We start from the raw sequence: 21455 nt of genomic DNA, 5'->3' as shown, positions 1-21455 counted from the left end.
GTTGATAGTTATAATTATAAAGATTGAGATGATAGATTAGGTATAGATCAAGCCTGCTCTCTTTCTCTCCCCTTAACCCCCACCCTCCCTTTTGCCTCCCCAAGTGAGGCTAAAACCCACTTCACAGTCCCAGTCCTCTGACATACCCAGAGACAGAGCACGTCCAAAGCACATCAAGCCCCATGCAGTGGCGCTTTAGGTTAAAAGATAGAGATATCTGTTACCAATATAGTCTTTAAAAGAGAAAAAAAAAAGAATTTTGCACTTATATATATATATATATATATATATATATATAGTCTTCAGCAATTTTAGTGCATTAAGATGATACACCCAGATAATAAACCCGGGGGATGGTGTTAAAAATGTGTCCAGAATAAGCATAACAAGTCTTAATGCAGCAATAACAATGACAATAAACCAAGGGTATGATATTGAACAATTTTCGTTTAGGGTAGAGATGAAATAATTAGAAGAACAAAAAAAAAAAGAAAAAGTAATTAAGCACAATAAAACATAAACAGATAGCGCTCTAGTTTTCACACAGGAGAGAAGCCATATTACTGCTCTGAATGTGGTAAACTATTTTCACAAATCAGTAACCTTCACTGCCACTCAAAAATTCACACTGCAGAGAATAATCTGAGCTGAGTTATCTGTGAGGAAAAAACAAACAAACAAAAAAAAAGAATCTGCGCCCTAGTGCTAAGGTCAATAGGTGTCATTAAAGGAAACATCCAAGATTTCTTGTCTCCTTACCAATTACAATCACTCAATGCAAACTGTGAGATAAGACATCAGTAGGAACGAGTGAGGAGCTTAAATTTACAGGGATGACAGTTATGGTTGTGCAACAGTAACATATGACTGTCAGCACACTAAATCCTCTTGGAGAAAGTCACCCTGAAATGATTCCTCATTAGACTTCTGAACGTGAGGAAAAGATTCTTACAAAAAGGTACATCTCAACAACACATGTGAGAATTCAGATTGGGCAAACGCTGGCTTCAGAACAGCTCTATGTCTATCATCCATAGCTCGATAATTTCTTAATGGACCGATTACTGTTGGGCTCCATGTATGTGAGAAACCCCACAGCTGTTTAGAATACGACACGCATATCTCAAATAGGGCTGCAGTCGGAAGAGCCACACGATGATTCCCACTGGACAAAATGAACAAAATGACAAACCCTGCAAACAGAAATTTGACAAATGTTGAATGAAACCACCAAAAATTATAACTATTGTACTACGATCAAGAGGAGTTATTAAAAGAAGTTTTCAAGACCACCTCAATGTCTTGCAATTTACCGTGAACCCCTGCAAATTATGAAAGGAGAAATACTGGAAATGAAGATGGTGAAGGGCCATGGCCTCTATTTAAGAGAATAGCAATAATAATGGGACACGGGGAAGACGTGTGCCCACGGCTGAAGAAATAAAAATAAAGAACCCTTGAGTGTGAACATGTGCCTCTGCGTAGTCTGTGCCGGGTCGGGCGCTATATAGCGCCTTTTCACTATATATACTGCTTGTTCCGTGATCCTAACCTCTCTCTCTCTCATTTCTCTCATTTCTCCTAGGGTACGAAGTAGAAAATGGCCGACAGTGGGGTAACTCGCGTTGAAATCGTAATTGAGGAACTCCAAGCACTTGATGAAAAGATTCAGAAACTCCTGTCCCGACGGAAATACCTGAGAAATCTGAAGGCCCGGCTGTTGGATAAACCGTCCTTGCCATCTGGAACCGGCGAAACATCAACCCCGCGTTGTGCCGACCTCACCCCCGCGTCTCGTAGGAGCGACGCCGCTGCTGACCTCGGTGGATTTCAGCTATGCAGGCGGGGGTTCAAGGCCAGAGCACCTCCATCGGCACAGGCGAGCATTTTATCTCAGAACCGGTTTGACCCTCTCGCGTCCCCATTTCGCCTTCAGCACCTGGTGATGTATTAGTGGTAGGTGATTCCATCGTTAGAAACCTTAATGTCGCATGCCCTAATGCAAAATCGTTTGTTTCTTGTTTTCCCGGTGCTCGTGTCCGAGATGTAATGAAACGTGCGCCAGCAGTCTACGAGAAACACAAGGAGAGGGCAGTTGGATCAATCGTCTTGCATGCCGGCGTAAACGATATAAGGCACCGACAATCAGAAATCCTGAAGGCTGACTTCGCAGCTTTGATTAGAGACACGAAGGAGAGGACCCCATCGGCAAAGATCTTCGTTTGGTCCACTACCTCTCGTCAGACGATCCAACGAGTACTACAGTCGTCTGCTAGGGTTGAACAACTGGCTACAGGGTTTCTGCAAGAAGAAGGATGTCGGCTTCATCAACAATTGGAATCTCTTTTTGGAAAGGCCGCGTCTCTTCAAGCGTGATGGCCTGCATCCGAACAGTTTCGGGCCTCCTCTCCGAAAACATATCGAAGGTAATTCGTTTTTCTTGACTATCTATCTCTGCTCTTAACCCCTTCCGAAATAATACTGCTGTGCCAGGACATGATGAATGTTTAATAGAGTCTTCCGTTAAAGTTCACACCATTAATACTGTAATAAGCAATCTCAATGCACGTAGAAAACCTAGGAAATACGGCATAAACTCCAATAATCTAATTAAAATCACTATTTTAGAGGAACAATGTATTAAAACTATAAAACAGATCACAGATTAAACAAAAAATATACACAGAGCGGCGCTAATAATAATAATTTAGTTCCTATTCCAAATAACAATAACGCACATAGTACTCATCTCTGCACCTCCGAAACATTAAATATGGCACTATTAAATGTTAGAGCTTTAACTAACAAAACGTTTTTTATCAACGATCTTATTAGTGATAAAAATAGATCTTATTGCACTAAATGAAACATGGCTGAATGCAGATGCCGCGTCAGTTTTAATCGAATCTGCGCCTCCGGATTACAGTTTTACTCATTCAAACCGCCAGGGAAAAAGGGGCGGATTGGCTAACATTTACTCGAGCCGATTAAAATGTAAAGATGTCAGTTTTGGTAAGTTCAAGTCCTTTGAGTATCTCGCCGTTGTTATTCATGAAGATTCTCAAGTTCTAGTACTATCCGTGTATAGACCTCCTAAATATAACGTCGTTTTTGAGGAATTCTCTGACTTAATGTCAATTTTAATTACTAACTATGACACACTCCTAATAGTTGGCGACTTTAATTTTCATATAGATAATCAGTGTGATCTAAAAGTAAAAGAATTTATGAACCTCCTGGATTCTTTTGATTTGAGACAACTCATAAATCAGCCTACACATAAAGCAGGTCATACATTAGACTTAGTGATTACTAAAGGACTGAAAGTTGATATAAAACAGATCATTGATATTGGTCTATCAGACCATTTTCTTCTACTTTTAATATAGAAATAATGATAAAAACACTCATGAGAAGCATATTGTTAAAAAACGCTTCTTTGATTCGGCAGCAGCTTTAAAACTTACAAACATTTTAAGCAATCAGTCCGTTTATAGTGCCAGCTATAATAGCGAGGACAATGTAAATAGTAAGGTGGAAAGATTTAATTCTAAAGTGAGAGCTGCTGTTGACATAGTTGCACCTGAAAAGACAGTGAAAAAATCTTCTAGCATTGTTATACCATGGAAGACCCAAAGAGTGTCTGATTTAAAGAGAACATGCCGTAGAGCTGAGCGTCAATGGAGGAAGACTAAACTTACTATCCACCACGAAATATTAAAAGTCAAAATAACAGAATACAATAACACTGTCCGTCTTGAGAGACGCTGCTATTTCTCAAGATTATAAATAACAATGCTAGTAATCCCAGAGTCTTATTTTCAACAATTGATCACCTACTAAACCCAGGTAGCTCAAAGGAATGCCTCCTAAGTGCTTCCAGTGAAACCTGTGAGGCTGTCGCTGTATTTTCAATCAAAAATTAATGATATTAGAAATAACATAGTATATCTCCCCAACACTAAGGATCCCCTAAACCCCAACATCCTGTTATAAACAAATTAAACTCTTTCACTAGGATAGATTTACCTGATTTACAAAAATAATATCTCAATTAAAACCCTCCACCTGTCCTTGACCCGATACCAACAAGGTTTTTCAAAGAAGTATCAGGCGTGCTAATTGATAATGTTCTTGACATAGTAAATTCGTCACTAGATACTGGGGTCTTCCCAGACTGTCTTAAGACTGCTGTAGTTAAACCCCTACTTAAGAAACATAATCTTGACCCTCAGCTCTTGAAAATTTTAGACCCATCTCTAACCTGCCTTCTTAAGTAAAGTTCTAGAGAAGGCAGTCATTATGCAGTTAAATGACCACCTAAATAAACATGCTATTCTTGATAAATTTCAGTCAGGTTTTAGAACAAATCACAGCACAGAAACTGCACTCGTTAAAGTAGTAAATGACTTGCGGGTAAATGCAGACAGAGGCCATTTATCTGTTCTCATCCTCTTAGATCTGAGTGCTGCATTTGACACCATTGATCACAACATTCTTAGAAATCGCCTTAGTCAATGGGTGGGCCTCTCTGGCAGTGTCTTAAATTGGTTTGAATCCTACCTGACAGGGAGAAAATATTTTGTTAGTTGTGGGAATTACAACTCAAGACACATGATATCCAATATGGTGTTCCACAAGGCTCTATCCTGGGTCCGCTGTTATTCTCAATCTACATGCTTCCGTTAGGTCAGATTATCTCAGGGCACAACGTGAGCTACCACAGCTATGCTGATGACACACAGCTGTACTTATCAATAGCACCTGATGACCCTGATTCTATTGATTCACTAACACAATGTCTGACTAGTATCTCAGAATGGATGAATAGTAATTTTCTCAAGTTAAATAAAGAGAAAACTGAAATTTTAGTGATCAGCAATAATGGATACAATGAGGCTATTAGAAATAAACTGGATACATTAGGATTAAAAGTCAAGACGGAGGTAAAAAGCTTAGGGGTGATTGTTGACTGTAATCTGAATTTTAAATCACATATTAATCAGATCATTAGGACAGCATTTTTCACTTAAGAAACATAAGTAAAGTTAGACCTCTTATATCACTGAAAGATGCTGAGAAATTAGTTCACGCGTTTGTTTTCAGTCGACTAGATTACTGTAACGCACTCCTCTCAGGACTACCCAAAAAGATATAAATCGTTTGCAACTAGTGCAGAATGCAGCTGCTAGAATCCTAACTAGGAAAAGAAAATCAGAACACATTTCTCCAGTTTTGATGTCACTACACTGGTTACCTGTGTCATTCAGAATTGACTTTAAAATTCTGCTTATGGTTTATAAAGCCTTAAATAATCTCGCCCATCTTATATATCGGAATGTCTGACACCTTATATTCCAAATCGTAACCTCAGATCCTCAAATGAGTGTCTCCTTAGAATTCCAAGAACAAAACTTAAAAGAAGTGGTGAGGCGGCCTTCTGCTGTTATGCACCTAAAATCTGGAATAGCCTGCCAATAGGAATTCGCCAGGCTGATACAGTAGAGCACTTTAAAACACTGCTGAAAACACATTACTTTAACATGGCCTTTTATAACTTCATTTTAATCGTAATTTAACTTAATCCTGATACTCTGTATGTTCAATTCATCATAACAACTATTCATGGTGGCTCTAAAATCGGTACTGACCCCTACTCTCTTTTCTGTTTCTTTTTCCGGTTTCTTTGTGGTGGTGGCCTGCGCCACCTCCACCTACTCAAAGCTTCATGATGCTCCAACAATGATGGACGGATTAAAAGGAAGAAGTCTACGTGACCATCATCATCATCAAGCCCTTCCGTGAGAACCCTAAATCCAAAGAGGACTGTTTCATTTATGTTAGGTAGAATGCCCAGAGGGACTGGGCGGTCTCATGGTCTGGAATCCCTACAGATTTTATTTTTCTCCAGCCGTCTGGAGTTTTTGTTTTTCTGTCCCCTGGCCATTGAACCTTACTCTTATTCGATGTTAATGTTGATTTATTTTTTATAATTATGTCTTTCATTTTTCTATTCTTTAATATGTAAAGCACTTTGAGCTACTGTTTGTATGAAAATGTGCTATATAAATAAATGTTGTTGTTGTTGTATATATATATATATATATATATATATATATATATATATATATACATATACATTGTGAAACGATAGGGGCCGCCCTTGCTCCCTTGAACCCCTGTCCACGACTCCAGACACCAGGTAAAAGTCCTCAAGTTGACTTTATTTTGTCGCCAACAGTGCACAAAGCACACTCTCCTCCACAATACTCATATAATCACCAATACTACACAATAATAAACAAATAACCAATCCTCCAGCTCCCAGACGCGTTGCCACCCTTCCACCCAGCTCAGCTCTTTGTCTGGGAGTTCCCATAGTCCTTTTATAATCCCTGAGCCGGAAGTGTTTCTGCCCAACAGTCCACAAGTCCTTATTCCTTCCGGGTCAGGGTAAATAGTCCCTTTCTTCAACCCGGAAGTCCGTCGCTCTTCCTGTGACGAACCTCCAGGTCACAGGGCACGAAGAAGCCCTCGGTCCTCCCTGCAGCTCCCTCCTGTGGCCCCACGGCATCCAGCAGGGCTTTGCATAAAACTCCAATGTCCATGATGCCCTGCTGGTCTTCTGGGGACCTCCACGCTGCAAGAAGGGCTCCACCTGGCGGCTTGGGGTATTGGCTGGGATAAATGGCGGCCATCCATTACAATATATATATATATATATATATATATATGAACATACATATCCGAGAAATGTGCTTGCTTTGTAAAGCAAACCAACGAGGTAAGTTGTTAGAAAGACGCTACTTTGCTCGCCATGTTTCCCACATGAAGGGAAAGGTTTCGTGAAAACAACAAATGCTTACATCTGTAACTATAAGAAATGAAATACTAGTTATTCATTACGGAATTAATATGCATAATACTTACACATTCGTAGTAAAATAGCTCTTATTATGGATAAAAGATACAGCTGAATGCGTTGTTGTAAAGACCAAGAAATCGATGTGCCGTGTCATTAACTTTAACTTCACTTAAATGTGTTCAATTCACACTATTTTCTTTTTTACTTAGAAAAAGTTATAAAAAATGTTTACATTTTAAGAAAAATATTAAGTTAACATTATTCTTAATTTTTTTTTATTGAATTAGAATGAAATAATCAATACAAAGGGTAAAACCCATTTTTATTAATTAAAGTAATAATTATTTTGCATATAGTTAGCTATTTTTTATTAATATTTTTTACAAATGCAAGATTTATTTTTTACAGTGTTCCCTTCATCATTTTAAACACTTCACTCAGGTCTCCTCTTAATCTTCTTCTCCTTAAACTCTAAAGGCTCAGCTCTTTTAATCTTTCCTCATCACTCATCCCCTGTAGCCCTGAATCAGCCTTGTTGCTCTTCTCTGGACCTTCTCTAGTGCTGCTTTGTCCTTTTTGGAGACTCAAACTGCACCCAGGACTCCAGATGAGGCCTCACCAGTGTGTTATAAAGCTTGAACAGAACCTCCTGTGACTTGTACTCCGCACATCAAGGCGCTATATAACCTGACAGTCTGTTAGCCTTCTGAATGGCTTCTGAACACTGTCTGACAGGTGATAGTGTCGAGTCCTCTACAACTCTAAGTTCTTCTCATAAAGTGGACTTTCGATTTTCCGACCGTCCCATTGTGTATTCAAACCTCACATTTTTCCTTCCTATGTGTAATTCTTTACAATTACTGACATTACATTTCATCTGTCACAAATCTGCCCAAGCCTGTATGCTATCCAAGAACAGGTGAAGGTGTTATTTGGGCACAGTCCAGAAATAACACAGACAGCCCGTCTCGCAGCTGCCCATATCGGACAAGAATTCTATGCAAATGTAAATATGTGAGTAGCTATAATGATTGAGAACCATCACAAAGTTAGAAGCCGACCAAATGCTGCTCCCCATCCTGCTTTACCGATTCGTATAGCTGTCATCAGCCCCACTGAAGACTCCACTGGCTGCTCTCCGGCCTGGAGATATGTATGTATTGTCGCTCTTTTCTGCACGGCGTGGGTAAAAAGTGGTCCACGACAAAGATATCCGTCAGGAATTCTTTGATAATTAACTACCATACGGTTGTATTGAATTTCATGAAATAGATGTTGCTTAACAGGATGTTGCTCCATCTCAGAATAGGGAGCGCTTTTAACGTGCGTCTGAGCACGAATTCTGTGAGCAATCAACGAACCAACGCTTCTACTGCGCATGACAACCAAGAAAGCGCTCCCCGTGTCAAAGTCGCGTGAACGTTAGAGAAGTTGAAACAACAACCCCGAACTTCTTCTAGTCACTATGGTATAAATGAACTATGCGTTACATTAATTGGGGCGGAAATTACGTTTTAAAGCAAGTTAAATAGATAGATCTCTTTTGGTACCATATTTCTCTCTTCTATGTCCGCCATGATCAAAAAAGGATGGGTATTGGCTCGAATCTGTTCTGTGTCAAAAAAAATAATAATAATACACAATCCCAGGGAATAAGCGCCCTCTGCTGGATACACTGACATTGAACACTACTTAACAGTGATAAAAATGTAGCTTTAATTATTGCATCTCCAGGCACTTTAATGAAAAAAAAAGAGACAACTTCTCAGTAACAAATCCCGGGCTTTATTACATGTCTGCACAGGTTACAGATCTTGGTGTTATTCTTGGCCCTATGCTTTCCAAAGATATTAAGGTTGCCTTTTTCTACAGAATATTTAGCAAATTTTAAGGCTGCGTCCATTTCTCTCCGTTACTGCAACTTAGACACTTATTCGTGCTTTTGTCACCTCACGACTTGACCATTGCAATGCAGCGCTGTTTAGTATCCTAGATCGGAGCCCAAACAAGTTACAATGTGTACAGAATTCATCAGCAAGAGTGGGTACACATTTAAAACCCTGGGAGTGCATTACTCCTATGTTCCTAAAGTTTCACAGGCTACCTGTCCCTTTCAGCATTCAATATAAACTCCTCCTTTGAGTTTTTAAGGGTCTTCATGGTCTGGCCCTACCTTACTTGTCTTCTTTATTATTATGTCCATACTAGCTGTGTGTGGACTTTGGGACATAAAACAACCCAAAGACTTCCTAGCAGCTTTATATATTCGTGAACTTGGAGAGGCATCAACTAACTCTTATGAATTACCCAGGGCAGAGGATGTGGGCCCACCTGTGTTTGCTGCCCCACTGGTTTTCCAAAAAGACGCTGGCAATACCATATCTTAGCCGCATCACAGGCATACCAGTCCTATTCATCTGTTTCTAGATAGATAGACAGATCCTTCCATATCTTTCAATCTGTTATATAGTGCCCTTCACATCCATCTTTCCAACATAGTGCTTTACTTATCAATTATATACAGCCTTCCATATCCATCTATTTACATAATAGATAGATAGATAGAACTGTAAGGCACTATATGGTAGATAGATAAAAATCGCTATATAATAAATACTGTAGATAGAACTGTAAATCACTATAAGACAGACATATAGATAAATAGAACTTTAAGGCACTATATGATAGATAGATAGATATATAGATAGATAAATAGATAGATAGATAGATAGATAGAACTGTAAGGCACTATATGGTAGATAGATAGATAGATAGATAGATAGATAGATAGATAGATAGATAGAGCTTTAAGGAAGTATATGGTAGATAGATAGATAGATAGATAGATATCTCCTTATAATCTTTTTAAAATATATTGTGGACAATTGTATCCATGCATTGTTTATTTTGCGAGTAGCAGACAGTGGCACGCATCTCAAATGCAACGTCCCAAGTAAAAACGGACTCCAAAATTGGGGTAGGGTGTAATTTGTATGGTGGAGAAAAGGGTGCTAACAATTCTGCCTATAATCTTATTAAAGAAATTTAATTTGCAGGCAGCGCTACACTACCACAGCACAGGCTCGGTGGTGGAAATGAGTAACCCCTTCAGTGTGAGGGGGCAATGACTGCCCTCACAATACGTAATCCACCGGCTAAAGCCGATTGCGGACTTCACGACGCGGTGACTGAGCGAAGAGCAGAGCGAGCGGCTGCGCGTGCCCGACGTGCACTAACAAGAAGAGGACAGCAGCAGTGACGGCTAAATGCCTGCGTGAATCACATGGACCTTAGCACGGCACTGAGTCGGAAAAGTCAAGCAGCGACTGGAAGTGAGCAGCAATTGACAGAAAACTCATGAAAGTGCGACCGCCTGCCTTCATCAAATCGACGTGAAGGCGGCCAACGTCCATCTCCTAAAATCTGGGAGCCTCTCAGCGTGTCGTCCTGTCCTGATTCCCAACCGTATTCGGAAAGAAGTGTGAACATGCGTGTCCAGATGGAGCAGGAGACTAGCGTGCAAAGAAAGGGAAAGGTCTGTGAGGTGAAGAAACGAAGATAAACAAGTATACGTCATCATCATGCGACGAGGACTCCTGACTCCGCCCGCTCACCCGTAGAGGCGTCGTATTTGTCAGTAGCAACAGCTTTACGAGTTCCCGATATTGGAGTCAGATGGCTTCGACTGGCATGACAGGCAAGTGACTGCAAGAAGGTGAGAAAAGAAAGTAAAGAGGATGACTGAGACGAATGTCGGTGAGTAACAGGGAATTGGCCCGCGTGAGATTAAGAGAGATAAGTAATGGATAGTGAACCATGGCGGGGTCTGGAATGTCGATGAGATGGAAAGGTAACGGTCGCTTGAATCTGGAGAGAGGGTGAATAAAAAAGAGAGTTGCGGCATTGTGCTGAAGGCCATCAGTTTTAGTGGTAAGTAGCACGTCGTTTCACTTTTCCGTTTACTTTCTTGCCGGCCCAGGTCTCCAGGCTGCTGTGTGACGCCGCTCGCCCACCCCGTACTCTGATTGTCATTTAGCCCGGGTTTAATGTGCGTAGGAATTTACAAAAATCAGAAACTCCAGGTTAGAAGTCTCACAAGAGTTTTCTCTTAAGTGGCGTCCAGTAGAGGACCAGAGGAAATTCAGTGCAGACACGAGAAGTGTTTTCTGGAGGACCGCAGTCCAGCCTTGTGGTATCGCATAGAATCTCCTGAAAACAACTCTGGACAAAGTGTCAGTCCATCACAGGACACACCCACACATCCCACACACAGGTCTGATTGAACCTCCAAAAAAGAAGTCGAACCACGCAGACAGTAGACTTTGGTGAAGGTGCCAGGGAAGAGAAGATGCGTGAGGAGTTCGTCTTCAAATCTGGCATAAAAAAATACAGACGAGGTCATTTGGTGGTCAGAGTAATTCGAAATTAAACTTTACTAAAAGAAGAATTACTCGATGTTTCTTTAATTGTTATTTATTTATTGATCGATTGATTGGCTGCATTATTTGTCCAGTGAGTCTGTACCTTTGCTTTTTATGTTTCTGCTGCTGTATGAATCTGAATTTCCCCCTGGGATTAATAAAGTTCATCTAACAAAATGCTTGCTTTCATTGAAGCGGCAAATATTTTGAAAGTACTGAAGTACCAAAAGTAAAAGTTTATTTTATAATAATGAGAAGGTGCAGGGCTTCGACGTCTACAGCAGTGTGTCTGAACACGAGGACGTCTAAAATGGCCCGTCAGATTAAATTAAAATCAATAAATCAGTCATCACTTTAATATTTTAAGGGGTTACAGATTGCAGATTTCATTTTTGCACCCAGCCAAAGGGACATTTTGCTCCTGCCTAGTGGAGAGTTGAAATGACTCACGTAAGTCCAGTTCCAAGCAGGTGACCAACAGTTAAACACTTCATGCTTCATTGAGAAAACCAATGGACATGGACAGGTTCCTCAAATACCCCATAGAATCGTCAACTCTACATTCCAAATTTGTATCAGCCTCACAAGATTCATCCCAAAAGCCTGAACCAAGCAGGAATGTGTTTATATATATATATATATATATATATATATATATATATATATATATATATATATATACTCAGCAAAAAAGAAACGTCCTCTGACTTTCAACTGTTTTTACTTTCAGTAAACCTAATGTGTAAATATTTGTATGAACAGTAAAAGAGTCCACACCATAAGACATAAACTAAAAATGTTTCACAATGTGTTCCTGAATGAAGGGAGGCTCAAAATCAAAAGTACCAGTCAGTATGTTGTGTGGCCACCAGCTGCTTGAAGTACTGCAGTGCATCTCCTCCTCATGGACTGGACCAGATTTGTCAGTTCTTGCTGTGAGATGTTACCCCACTCTTCCACCAAGGCACCTGCAAGTTCCTGGACATTTCTGGGAGCAATGGCCCTAGCCCTCACCCTGTGATCCAACAGGTCCCAGACGTGCTCAATTCCTTCGACGATAAACACAAATCCGTCCATCACCCCTGGTGAGACAAAACCGTGACTCGTCAGTGAAGAGCACTTTTTGCCACTCCTGTCTGGTCCAGCGAAGGTGGGTTTGTGCCCATAGGCGTTGTTGCTGGTGATGTCTGGTAAGGACCTGCCTTACAACAGGCCTACAAGCCCTCAGTCCAGCCTCTCTCAGCCTATTGCGGACAGTCTGAGCACTGATGGAGGGATTGTGTGTTCCTGGTGTGACTCGGGCAGTTGTTGTGGCCATCCTGTACCTGTCACGCAGGTGTGATTGATATTCGGATGTGCCGATCCTGTGCAGGTGTTGTTACACGTGGTCTTCCACTGTGAGGATGATCAGCTGTCCTTCCTGTCTCCCTGTAGCGCTGTCTTAGGCGTCTCACAGTGCGGACATGGCAATTTATTGCCGTAGCCACATCAGCAGTCCTCATGCCTCCCTGCAGCCTGCCTAATGCACGTTCACGCAGATGAGCAGGGACCCTGGGCATCTTTCACAGTCGGTAGACAAGTCTCTTTAGTGTCCTGCGTTTTTAGAACTGTCACCTTAAATGCCTACTTTCTGTAAGCTGTTAAGGTCTTAACGACCATTCCACAGGTGCATTATGGTTATTTGATTATGGTTAATTGAACATGCATGGAAAACATTTATGAAGATCTGTAAAGTTATTTGGATTTTTAAAACATTATTGTTGAAATACACAGTCCTGGAAAAGGGGACGTTTCTTTTTGCTGAGTATATATATATATATATATATATATATATATATAATCATTTGGATCTTGATCTTTGTTTGTATGCAAATGAATTAGAAGAAGAAGCACTAGATGGCAGTAGAGAGACAGCTAAAACATAGGCATTGCATTCAGAATCTCCTCCAGGCTTATTCTACTGAAGACTGTAGTACGCCAGTCACACCTCAAAACACAGACATTCAAACTAAACAGATGGTTGTGCTTTAAATTAACTAAAGAGATCTTCATTTAGATCTTGATCTTTGTTTGTCCGCGAATTCCACACATGCGTAGACCACCTTCCAATTTAGTACGTTGTTGTTACTCACGGATGTCAACAATGTGCCGGAATAACGAAAGGGGTGGTGGACAGTGTTACGCTGGTTAGCTGCTGAGGCCTGGTTAGAGAATGAGATTGCTGAAGATAAAAGGTACGTGCCTACGTAACATATGAATGAAAGAAAGACAGCGGGTAAAATGAATGACAACGTAACAGCATGTTCTGGAAATTATTATTGTTACGTTGTAGACGGCGAGTGCTGCGCGTCTCACAGTTGTACCGTGGCTTGCTCACATGTCAGTGAAGTGATCCCTATTTATACTTTAAAGAGCCTGGATACCTATGTGTCCCCCTTTTATAACCATCTCTCCGTGTATATTGCTTTACTCTTTGGATTTCCACAAAGCAACCTGCGAGATTGGAGAAAGGTTGAGAAGACATCGTGAGAGGAAATGATAGCGTCCTGAAAACGAGACAGACTGTGAGCGGACAGAAGCAGAAATGCTCCTCCACCACCACATAGTTACGATTCGGACAGTGATTCAGAGTGGGCCGTTCCTATCGAATCAATGTCCAAGGGTTTTCTTTTGTAATTATGTTTCCCTTATAAAAAATCATAATGCTGTGCAACGAAGGGTCCAGTTCACGACTGACAGCCGCGTTTAAACAGGGAGCCGTTCACAGACAACTTTAACATTCGCAACATAGCTGGGCGCACATGGCTAGTATGTGTGTATATATATATATATATATATATATATATATATATATAACCCGGATTTTCTGAGGGATGAATTTATTTTACTGTGAAGGGTGGCAGGTATCCGCCATTGTGCGCTATCTGTGATGTGAAAGTTAAAGTGCATTTTATAATAACGAGAAGGTGCAGGGCTTTGGCGTCTACAGCAGTGTGTCTCGACCCGTGGATGTCTTAGCCGGCTCATCATCTTAAATTAAAATAAATAAAACAGTCATCACTTTAATGTTTTAAAGCAGTGGTTCTCAAACTCGGTCCTGGGGACTCCCTGTAGCTGCAGGTTTTTGTTTTGACTTGTTTTGATTTACAATCAGTGATAATAATTGATCTCATTTAGTTAGCTGTTTTATTTAATTTTTTTATCTTATTCTGTGTTCAGAAAAGCACAGCACTATGATTTTTACATTATAAGACATTTTTAAATAATTCTATTTTTTTCTGTTTTCCTGTTATTTTTCTTTTATTTTGTAATCCTGCTCCTTTCATTGTAACCTAATAGTGACAATTAAGAACACGCAAAGCAGACACCCGGGGAAACAACTTTTCTAAGTACTCAATAACGGAACAGTAGAATGGAAATCAGGATGAACCTAGCAGTCTGTTTTCTTAGAGTTTATCCTCTAAAAATGAAACTGTATAAAATGTGATGTTAGTATATATAAATACTACCTACCATGCCACCTAGTGGTCCTGCACAATGGAACATCCATCCATCCATCCATTTTCCAACCCGCTGAATCCGAACACAGGGTCACGGGGGTCTGCTGGAGCCAATCCCAGCCAACACAGGGCGCAAGGCAGGAACCAATCCTGGGCAGGGTGCCAATCCACCGCAGGACAAACACATACACACCAAGCACACACTAGGGCCAATTTAGAATCACCAATCCACCTAACCTGCATGTCTTTGGACTGTGGGAGGAAACCCACGCAGACACGGGGAGAACATGCAAACTCCACACAGGGAGGACCCGGGAAACAAACCAGGTCTCCTAACTGCGAGGCAGCAGTGCTACCACTGCGCCACCGTGCCACCCACAATGGAACAGAAAAAGTAAAATAATAAAAATAATAATAAATAACTTTATCCACATTTAATTTAACTGCTTCATTTTTATTAAAATGTATTAACAGACTTACTTTTGGAACATCTTTATTGAGCCGTTGTTTTCCACTAGGAGGCGCTAGCTCTCTGAAAATACGTTCGTTTTGCAATTGTGGCGTCTCAAGTAACCTGAACCTAAACAGATATATTATAAAGCGGCGATACCCCTCCCTTTGTGATACGGCGGTTAGAAATCACAAAAGATAAGATAACTTGGCTTTCTTTAATGACGGTTTACACGGCATAACAGACGGGAAGCCATGACAGGCAGGACCTTGTATAGAGTCTACCTTTTTCGTCACCGCATTGGAAGGATTTCATCCTTCCGTTGTTTTCAAAGGTGTGCAGCACAATGTTCCAAGGCTTTATTCTCTTTCTCCATGTGCAGGCCCCCACTTGGGTGAATCATATAATTCCAATTAAAGCACAGAGAGGATTCAGTTTCATGCTGACTCTAACACACAGAAATAGTGCACGTTGTCCATTTGCAGCTGTTCTTAACTTGAGTAATTTCAAGGAGCTGGAGTGACCAAGAAGGTTGACGGCTCACCACGTAAGGCAGTGGGAGTCTTGGGAGGTAGAGCCTCATTGTGAGCGCCCTGGCCATTAGGGAACCCGAGTCTCGAGTTAGTTGTATGGAGCCAGGGGACGGAAGGCAACCGGACGTTTGGAAGGTCAGCTGCACCTGCTGATAGGGTGACTCGCCCGCTGCAAGGCCCGTATGGGAGAACTAGGGAAGCTGCCAGTCCAAAGGGAGAAGGCATCTTTTTTTTTTTTTTTAAAAGGACAACTTCCTGCCATAGTTTTAACCTCGTTTTAAAGGCTTTGTATTTTTGGATTTTAACCCCCATTTTTTTTCATTTTGCTTTTATGGATTATTAATTTAACTTTGAGCGCTGCACTGTGGACACTGGTTTTGGTTTTGTTTGAGTATTTTTAATAAAAGCACTGAACTCCTTTTTCACCACCCCTTTGCTCAGTGTGATCTGTCCTCGTTGCACAGCTCATCTGGTTTGGGTTCAAGAGGCTCCCAAATGGAAAGAGGGAGCATGGAGCGGGACCCACACCGTCATAAGATCTGATGAGATCACCGTCAAGAGTGACTGAGCAGGAGCTCATTGTCTTGAGCTGCACTTTAGTGCCAATTTGCAGGAGTTCAGTTTTGTTGCAATTTTAAATTTAAAGAGTTCTGTTCCATCCAGGTTTTAATTTCAATGAGGCAAGTTGTGAGCTGATAGAGCTCTGATGAAGTTTCATTTTTAGCACTGAAACAGAATTGAGTATCATCTGCATAAAAAATGACAACCCCGTCCAGAGCTACAAATCATATGGCCAAGGGGAAACACAGAAGAGCAGAGGGCCGAGGACGGAGCCCCGAGGAGCCCCTTGGAGGGCAATAAAACCATCTGCATGCCAGGAAAATAAATTGAGTGAAGAGGTGAAGTGGAGTGTGGGGGGCAAAGGTCAGGATTGGCAGGGAGAAAGAGGATTGAGAGGAGTGCTTCAGGTAGTGGGCAGGTGGATGAGGATGAAGAGCCCTTCAGGCAGACTCACAGAGGCTGTAGGCTGGTCTGTTAATATTTGTAATGTGACTCCAAAGGCGTGTTTGTAATCAACGTGTTGTCCTCACTGTGTATTTCTGTTATTTTTAATGCAGTAGAGGTTTGGTACATCAATAGGTCACCGTTTGATTCTCTATGAAATGATGGTCTTAGTTTAGGACAAATCTGGCCTTTGGATCTTTCAGCATTGCATGCAGACCAGCTTTGATTAGGCTTGTGCTGCTAGTATTCAAAGTGTTCTTGACTTTGTCTTGATTCAGTACAACCCTAAATCGGAAAAAGTTGAAAAGTGGCAAAAAAAATAAGTGGTGATTCTTAAATTTACTTTGACTTTTATTTCATGGCAGATAGGCTGAACCCAAGATATTTCATGTTTTGTCTGGTCAGCTTCATTTCATTTGTTAATTTACATCCACCCCTAACGTCTCAAGCAGGTTTGCATTCCAAATCTGCTGGCAGCTCCTTATCATGGATGATTAATGCATTGCAGATCTCACAGTTGGTGGTTTTCTGCATTTACTTAAATAGCTTGAAGTTAATCCTGAAATGCACTTTGATGACTTTGAGTTTTTTTTTTTCTTTTTCTTTTCTCCAAAGTTATCTTCCCAGTTTACATGGTCATGCCGCTAGGTGTCTGATGGCCTCCAGACCAGGGCTACCCATGTGAGAAGGGGGTCTTAGAAGAGAAAAGCAGACACTTGAGGGGGAGAGAAGAGTTTCACACGGAACAATGGCTTCGGCCAACGAGCAAGTCGTGGATGAAAAACTGGCACACGTTAAACAAGAGGACTGTGAGTGGGGCGCACCAGCGAATGTGTGTATCAAACTGGAGAGCTGTGAAGAAAGAATTTTGGTCTTTAAAGAGGAGGATTCTGAGGACAAGATTTTTGAGATTAAAGTTGAGGAATCTGAAGATTCTTCAGTTAGTTTTGAACTGGGGGATTTGTTCCAGGAAGGTATTTGTGAAAATTCTCATTCCAGTTCACAGCTCTGGACCGCTGATATGGGGCAACTGGCAACCAAGCAGGATTCTCTAGAACTGAAGTCCGAGTTTTCCGAGTTTGAAGAGAAAATCACAGAAGGAAATGGAAGAGAAGAAGAGCAGCAGGCATCTAGAAGTGCTGGAATAAGTAAGTAATGTGAGATAATATATAAAAGATGAGATAACGACGCGCTGATTGGTTTTTGAGCCAAATTGTGCAAGAGAAAGATGTCCCAGTTGTGGAATCCTCAAATACTGTAATTGTGAAATTTAATTTTGATTTTTCTCATTAATTGCTATTGTAATCACCTATTTTATGACCAGAAAGATCAGAGTTGTAAATAATTACTGAAATGTTATACAACAGTTTGGGTAACTTGGTTCCTCGGGCGCAAAGCCTACTGATGCTCGTCCAAATTTTTTGTTTTTAAATAGAAATAAAATGCAAATAAAGAATATGAATACTATTAAATAAATCATAGAAAAGAAGAGAAAAACCCAAATTCACGTCTCTGATGGGGCTTCCTGTAGGTCATTTGCCCACCCAGACCCTTCCTGTTATTCCATAGTGCATTGTGTTGGAGCTGATAAAGTCAACAGTCTTGGAGGAAGGAGACAAAACGTTGGGGCTGAGTCCATCACTAAAGATGACAGATCCACTACAGGGTTCTGTTAAAGATCAGCTGGATAGAAATGAGAGAAACAACGAGAAAACAAGGATTAGTGAAATTAACAAAGAGTGGAGAGGCACAAGAGACCACTGGACATGGAGGGGTTTGAACCGAAAATTAACTGAACGGCTCCACTTGTCAGATCCATTTTTTTTAACCTGGAGTTGTCGTCAGCTTTGAAGTAAGGCAGATACCAACCAAATAATAAATGCCAGTCCACTGCAGGGCACACTGGCACACACGTCCACACTCGGTCACACCAAACGATGAATAACACAGCAGACACATCTTTAGCAAATTAGAGGAAGATGGGGAAATAGAACAGATACCTGGAAAACATGCAGACCAGGAATGGACGCTCAGTGGGAGGCAGCAACACCAACCACTTTGCAGCCCATCTCTTTTGTTATATAATTTCTTTATTAATAACATTATTTTTGTTTTTACAGATTTCCGGGAGAATGGCAGCTTCTCCCCATCATCATTTGCTCAGGCCTCTCTTCAAGGCAGACTACAAGGTAACCAGGACAAGGAGAAGATGAAGAAATCCACAAGAGGCTCAGAGAATTTGACCTCCGCCTCTTTGCAGTGTATCTCCCTTAATACTGCCAAACTAACCCAGAGAGAAGCCATCAGTACTGATCAACAACAAATGTATAATGCGGATGAAGATGCCTTGCAGGCCTACAGAAAATGCAGAAAAATGTACGACAGCACTTCTGACTGTGAAGATTATGAATTGAATTATCCAAGACAGAAGTCATATGACTGTTCTGAATGTGGCAAATACAACAGTGGTCTTAATGGACACATGAGAATTCACACTGGAGAGAAATCGTATTGTTCTTCTGAATGTGGGAAACGATTCTTACAAATAAGCAGTTTTCAGAGGCACACTGGAATCGACTCTGGAGGGAAGCCATGTTGCTGTTCTGAAAGTGGAAAAAGATTCTTTGACAATAGTGCTCTTCACCATCACACTGAAATTCATTCTGTAGAGAAGCCATTTTGTTGCTCTGAATGTAGCAAACGATTCTCAATACTCAGCCGCCTTCAAAGGCATGCAAGAATCCACACTGGAGAGAAACCTTTTGGCTGTTCAGAATGTGGCAAACTCTTCTCTGAACGCAGCACTCTCGAGGCACACACACGGATTCATACTGGAGAGAAGCCTTATTCCTGTCCTGAGTGTGGTGTGCTGTACTCCAACCGCAGCAGTCTTTATGAACACAAAAGAATTCACACTGGAGAAAAACCTCACAGTTGTTCTGAATGTGGCAAACATTTCTGTAACAGCAGTGGTCTTAAGAGACACATGAGAATTCACACTGGAGAGAAACCCCACTGCTGTTCAGAATGTGGAAAACGTTTCTCTCAAGTAAGCCATCTTCAGACCCACAGACGGATCCACACTGGGGAGAAACCTTATTGCTGTTCTGAATGTGGGAAAGGATTCTCGCAATTAAGCAGTCTTCAGAGGCACACTAGAATCCACAGTGGAGAGTAGCCAAACTGCTGTTCTGAACTCTTAAGGCGCACACACAAATCCATACTGGAGAGAAGCCATTTTGTTGTATTGAACATGACAAGTAATTTACCCTTTACAGAAGTCTTTATGAAACTCAAAGAAATTCACATGTAAGGGAAAGCTTTGTGTTGTTTTGAATGTGGGAAACAATTCTCACTAAAATGCAGTCTTCAGAGGCAGACAAGGATCCACACGGCAGCAATGGTTAAACAATTATTCTGCCAGACAAAGAAGGAAGCTGTCACTCATGTGGTTGCCGGTTTTTGAGGAAGTGGTGGCAGAAGGCTTACATGTGCAAAGACACAATAAATTTGCCAGCTTACTGCCTTGAAATATATACAAAAAGTACACCTTGCTAGTAGCACGGTGCAGAACAAATAACTCAAAATAAGCAGGTGTAAGTCACTTGGGACAGACCAGTAGCAAGGGACAGTAAATCTGATGTCATAGCTGTCAAAGTAATGATAAAGCATGAAACATTGAGGGGTCAGTCCCAACTTTGAATAAAAAGACAGAAAACAACCAAATATCAAGCAATACAATCTGAGAAGAGCCAGATGTGGAGTAAAACAACTGAGATTGATCCAGTGGTGGTGAGCTCAACAGGCCTTACCGAAAAAATATCCAGGTTCATCTAGACTCCCTACCGATTACCATCACTCTGTATGAATTCCAGAAGGAGGCACTATTAGAGACAATGGCAGCAAACCTAAGAGAATAAAAACAATAACAGGGTAAAAATCACTCTAGAAATACAACCACACTTCAGGACTCAAGAGTGAGGTTCACTCCTATCATAAAAGTAAGCAAACTAAACCATTGTTGGGAATTAGATCCAAATAAAACAATCCTTTATGTTCTGAATGAGGTAAATCATTTTCTGACAATGGTCCCCTTTGGCCTCATACACAATTTCATATGGGACATTAAGAAGGCTTGAAGGTGTAAGTTAGAGGGGTAAAGAAGAAGAAGAAAAACTCAAAAAGTCCCTCGCCTAACTACTAAAGTCCCAGTGAGTATCGTCCCATCAGGGCCGTTCTTAGCAGTTTGGAGGCCGTATAGGGTTCAGAAATGTGCAGGCCCCGGAAGTGGGGGTTAGGGGGATGGTGAGGTGTTCTAATAAAACATTCGGAAAAGGCCTTAGATGACCAGTAGGCCTACATGTACGCTTGTGTGTATGCAGAGTGGTGACATATTGATTTTGTTCTGGATCTGTTAAAGGCCGGTAATATAGGGATATTTCATGATTTTATGGGGATCTCTCTGAATGAATCCAAAACGAATCTGTAAAATTAATGTTTGCTGTAGTGCATTTGGCAAAGTTACAACGACGTGACAATATTACTAGGGATTTAGGTGAAGATTGCAATTTGGATAATAAATTACCATTGTTAATAAGACTAAGAGATGCACATTCCAGACTGAGCAATCGCTATTTATACATTCCCAGTCCCACGGCCATGCCCCCGATTCTCTGCCTG

At 41.0% G+C, this 21455-nt stretch overlaps 1 protein-coding gene across 3 annotated transcripts; it reads left to right on the top strand.

Moving 5' to 3' along the window:
* The first annotated feature begins 9780 nt into the window (after nucleotides 1-9780).
* On the top strand, nucleotides 9781-21129 carry LOC120528162 (gastrula zinc finger protein XlCGF26.1-like). Of its 3 annotated transcripts, none has more exons than XM_039752242.1 (3): nucleotides 9781-10580; nucleotides 17391-17923; nucleotides 18896-21129. In XM_039752242.1, exons 2-3 carry the CDS (start codon nucleotides 17524-17526, stop codon nucleotides 19951-19953), a joined length of 1458 nt encoding a protein of 485 aa, XP_039608176.1. In that variant the 5' UTR covers nucleotides 9781-10580; nucleotides 17391-17523; the 3' UTR covers nucleotides 19954-21129. The 3 variants fall into 3 exon arrangements, with proteins under 3 accessions (XP_039608176.1, XP_039608175.1, XP_039608177.1); XM_039752241.1 differs by having other exon boundaries at nucleotides 9781-10621; XM_039752243.1 differs by lacking the exon at nucleotides 9781-10580 and adding an exon at nucleotides 10630-10795.
* The last annotated feature ends 326 nt before the right edge of the window (nucleotides 21130-21455 follow it).

This window comes from Polypterus senegalus, chromosome 4, assembly GCF_016835505.1.
Source record: "Polypterus senegalus isolate Bchr_013 chromosome 4, ASM1683550v1, whole genome shotgun sequence".
NCBI classification, from domain to species: Eukaryota; Metazoa; Chordata; class Cladistia; order Polypteriformes; family Polypteridae; genus Polypterus; species Polypterus senegalus.
Note: the sequence above shows the minus strand (reverse complement) of the source record. Positions and strands in the feature narration are given on the sequence as shown.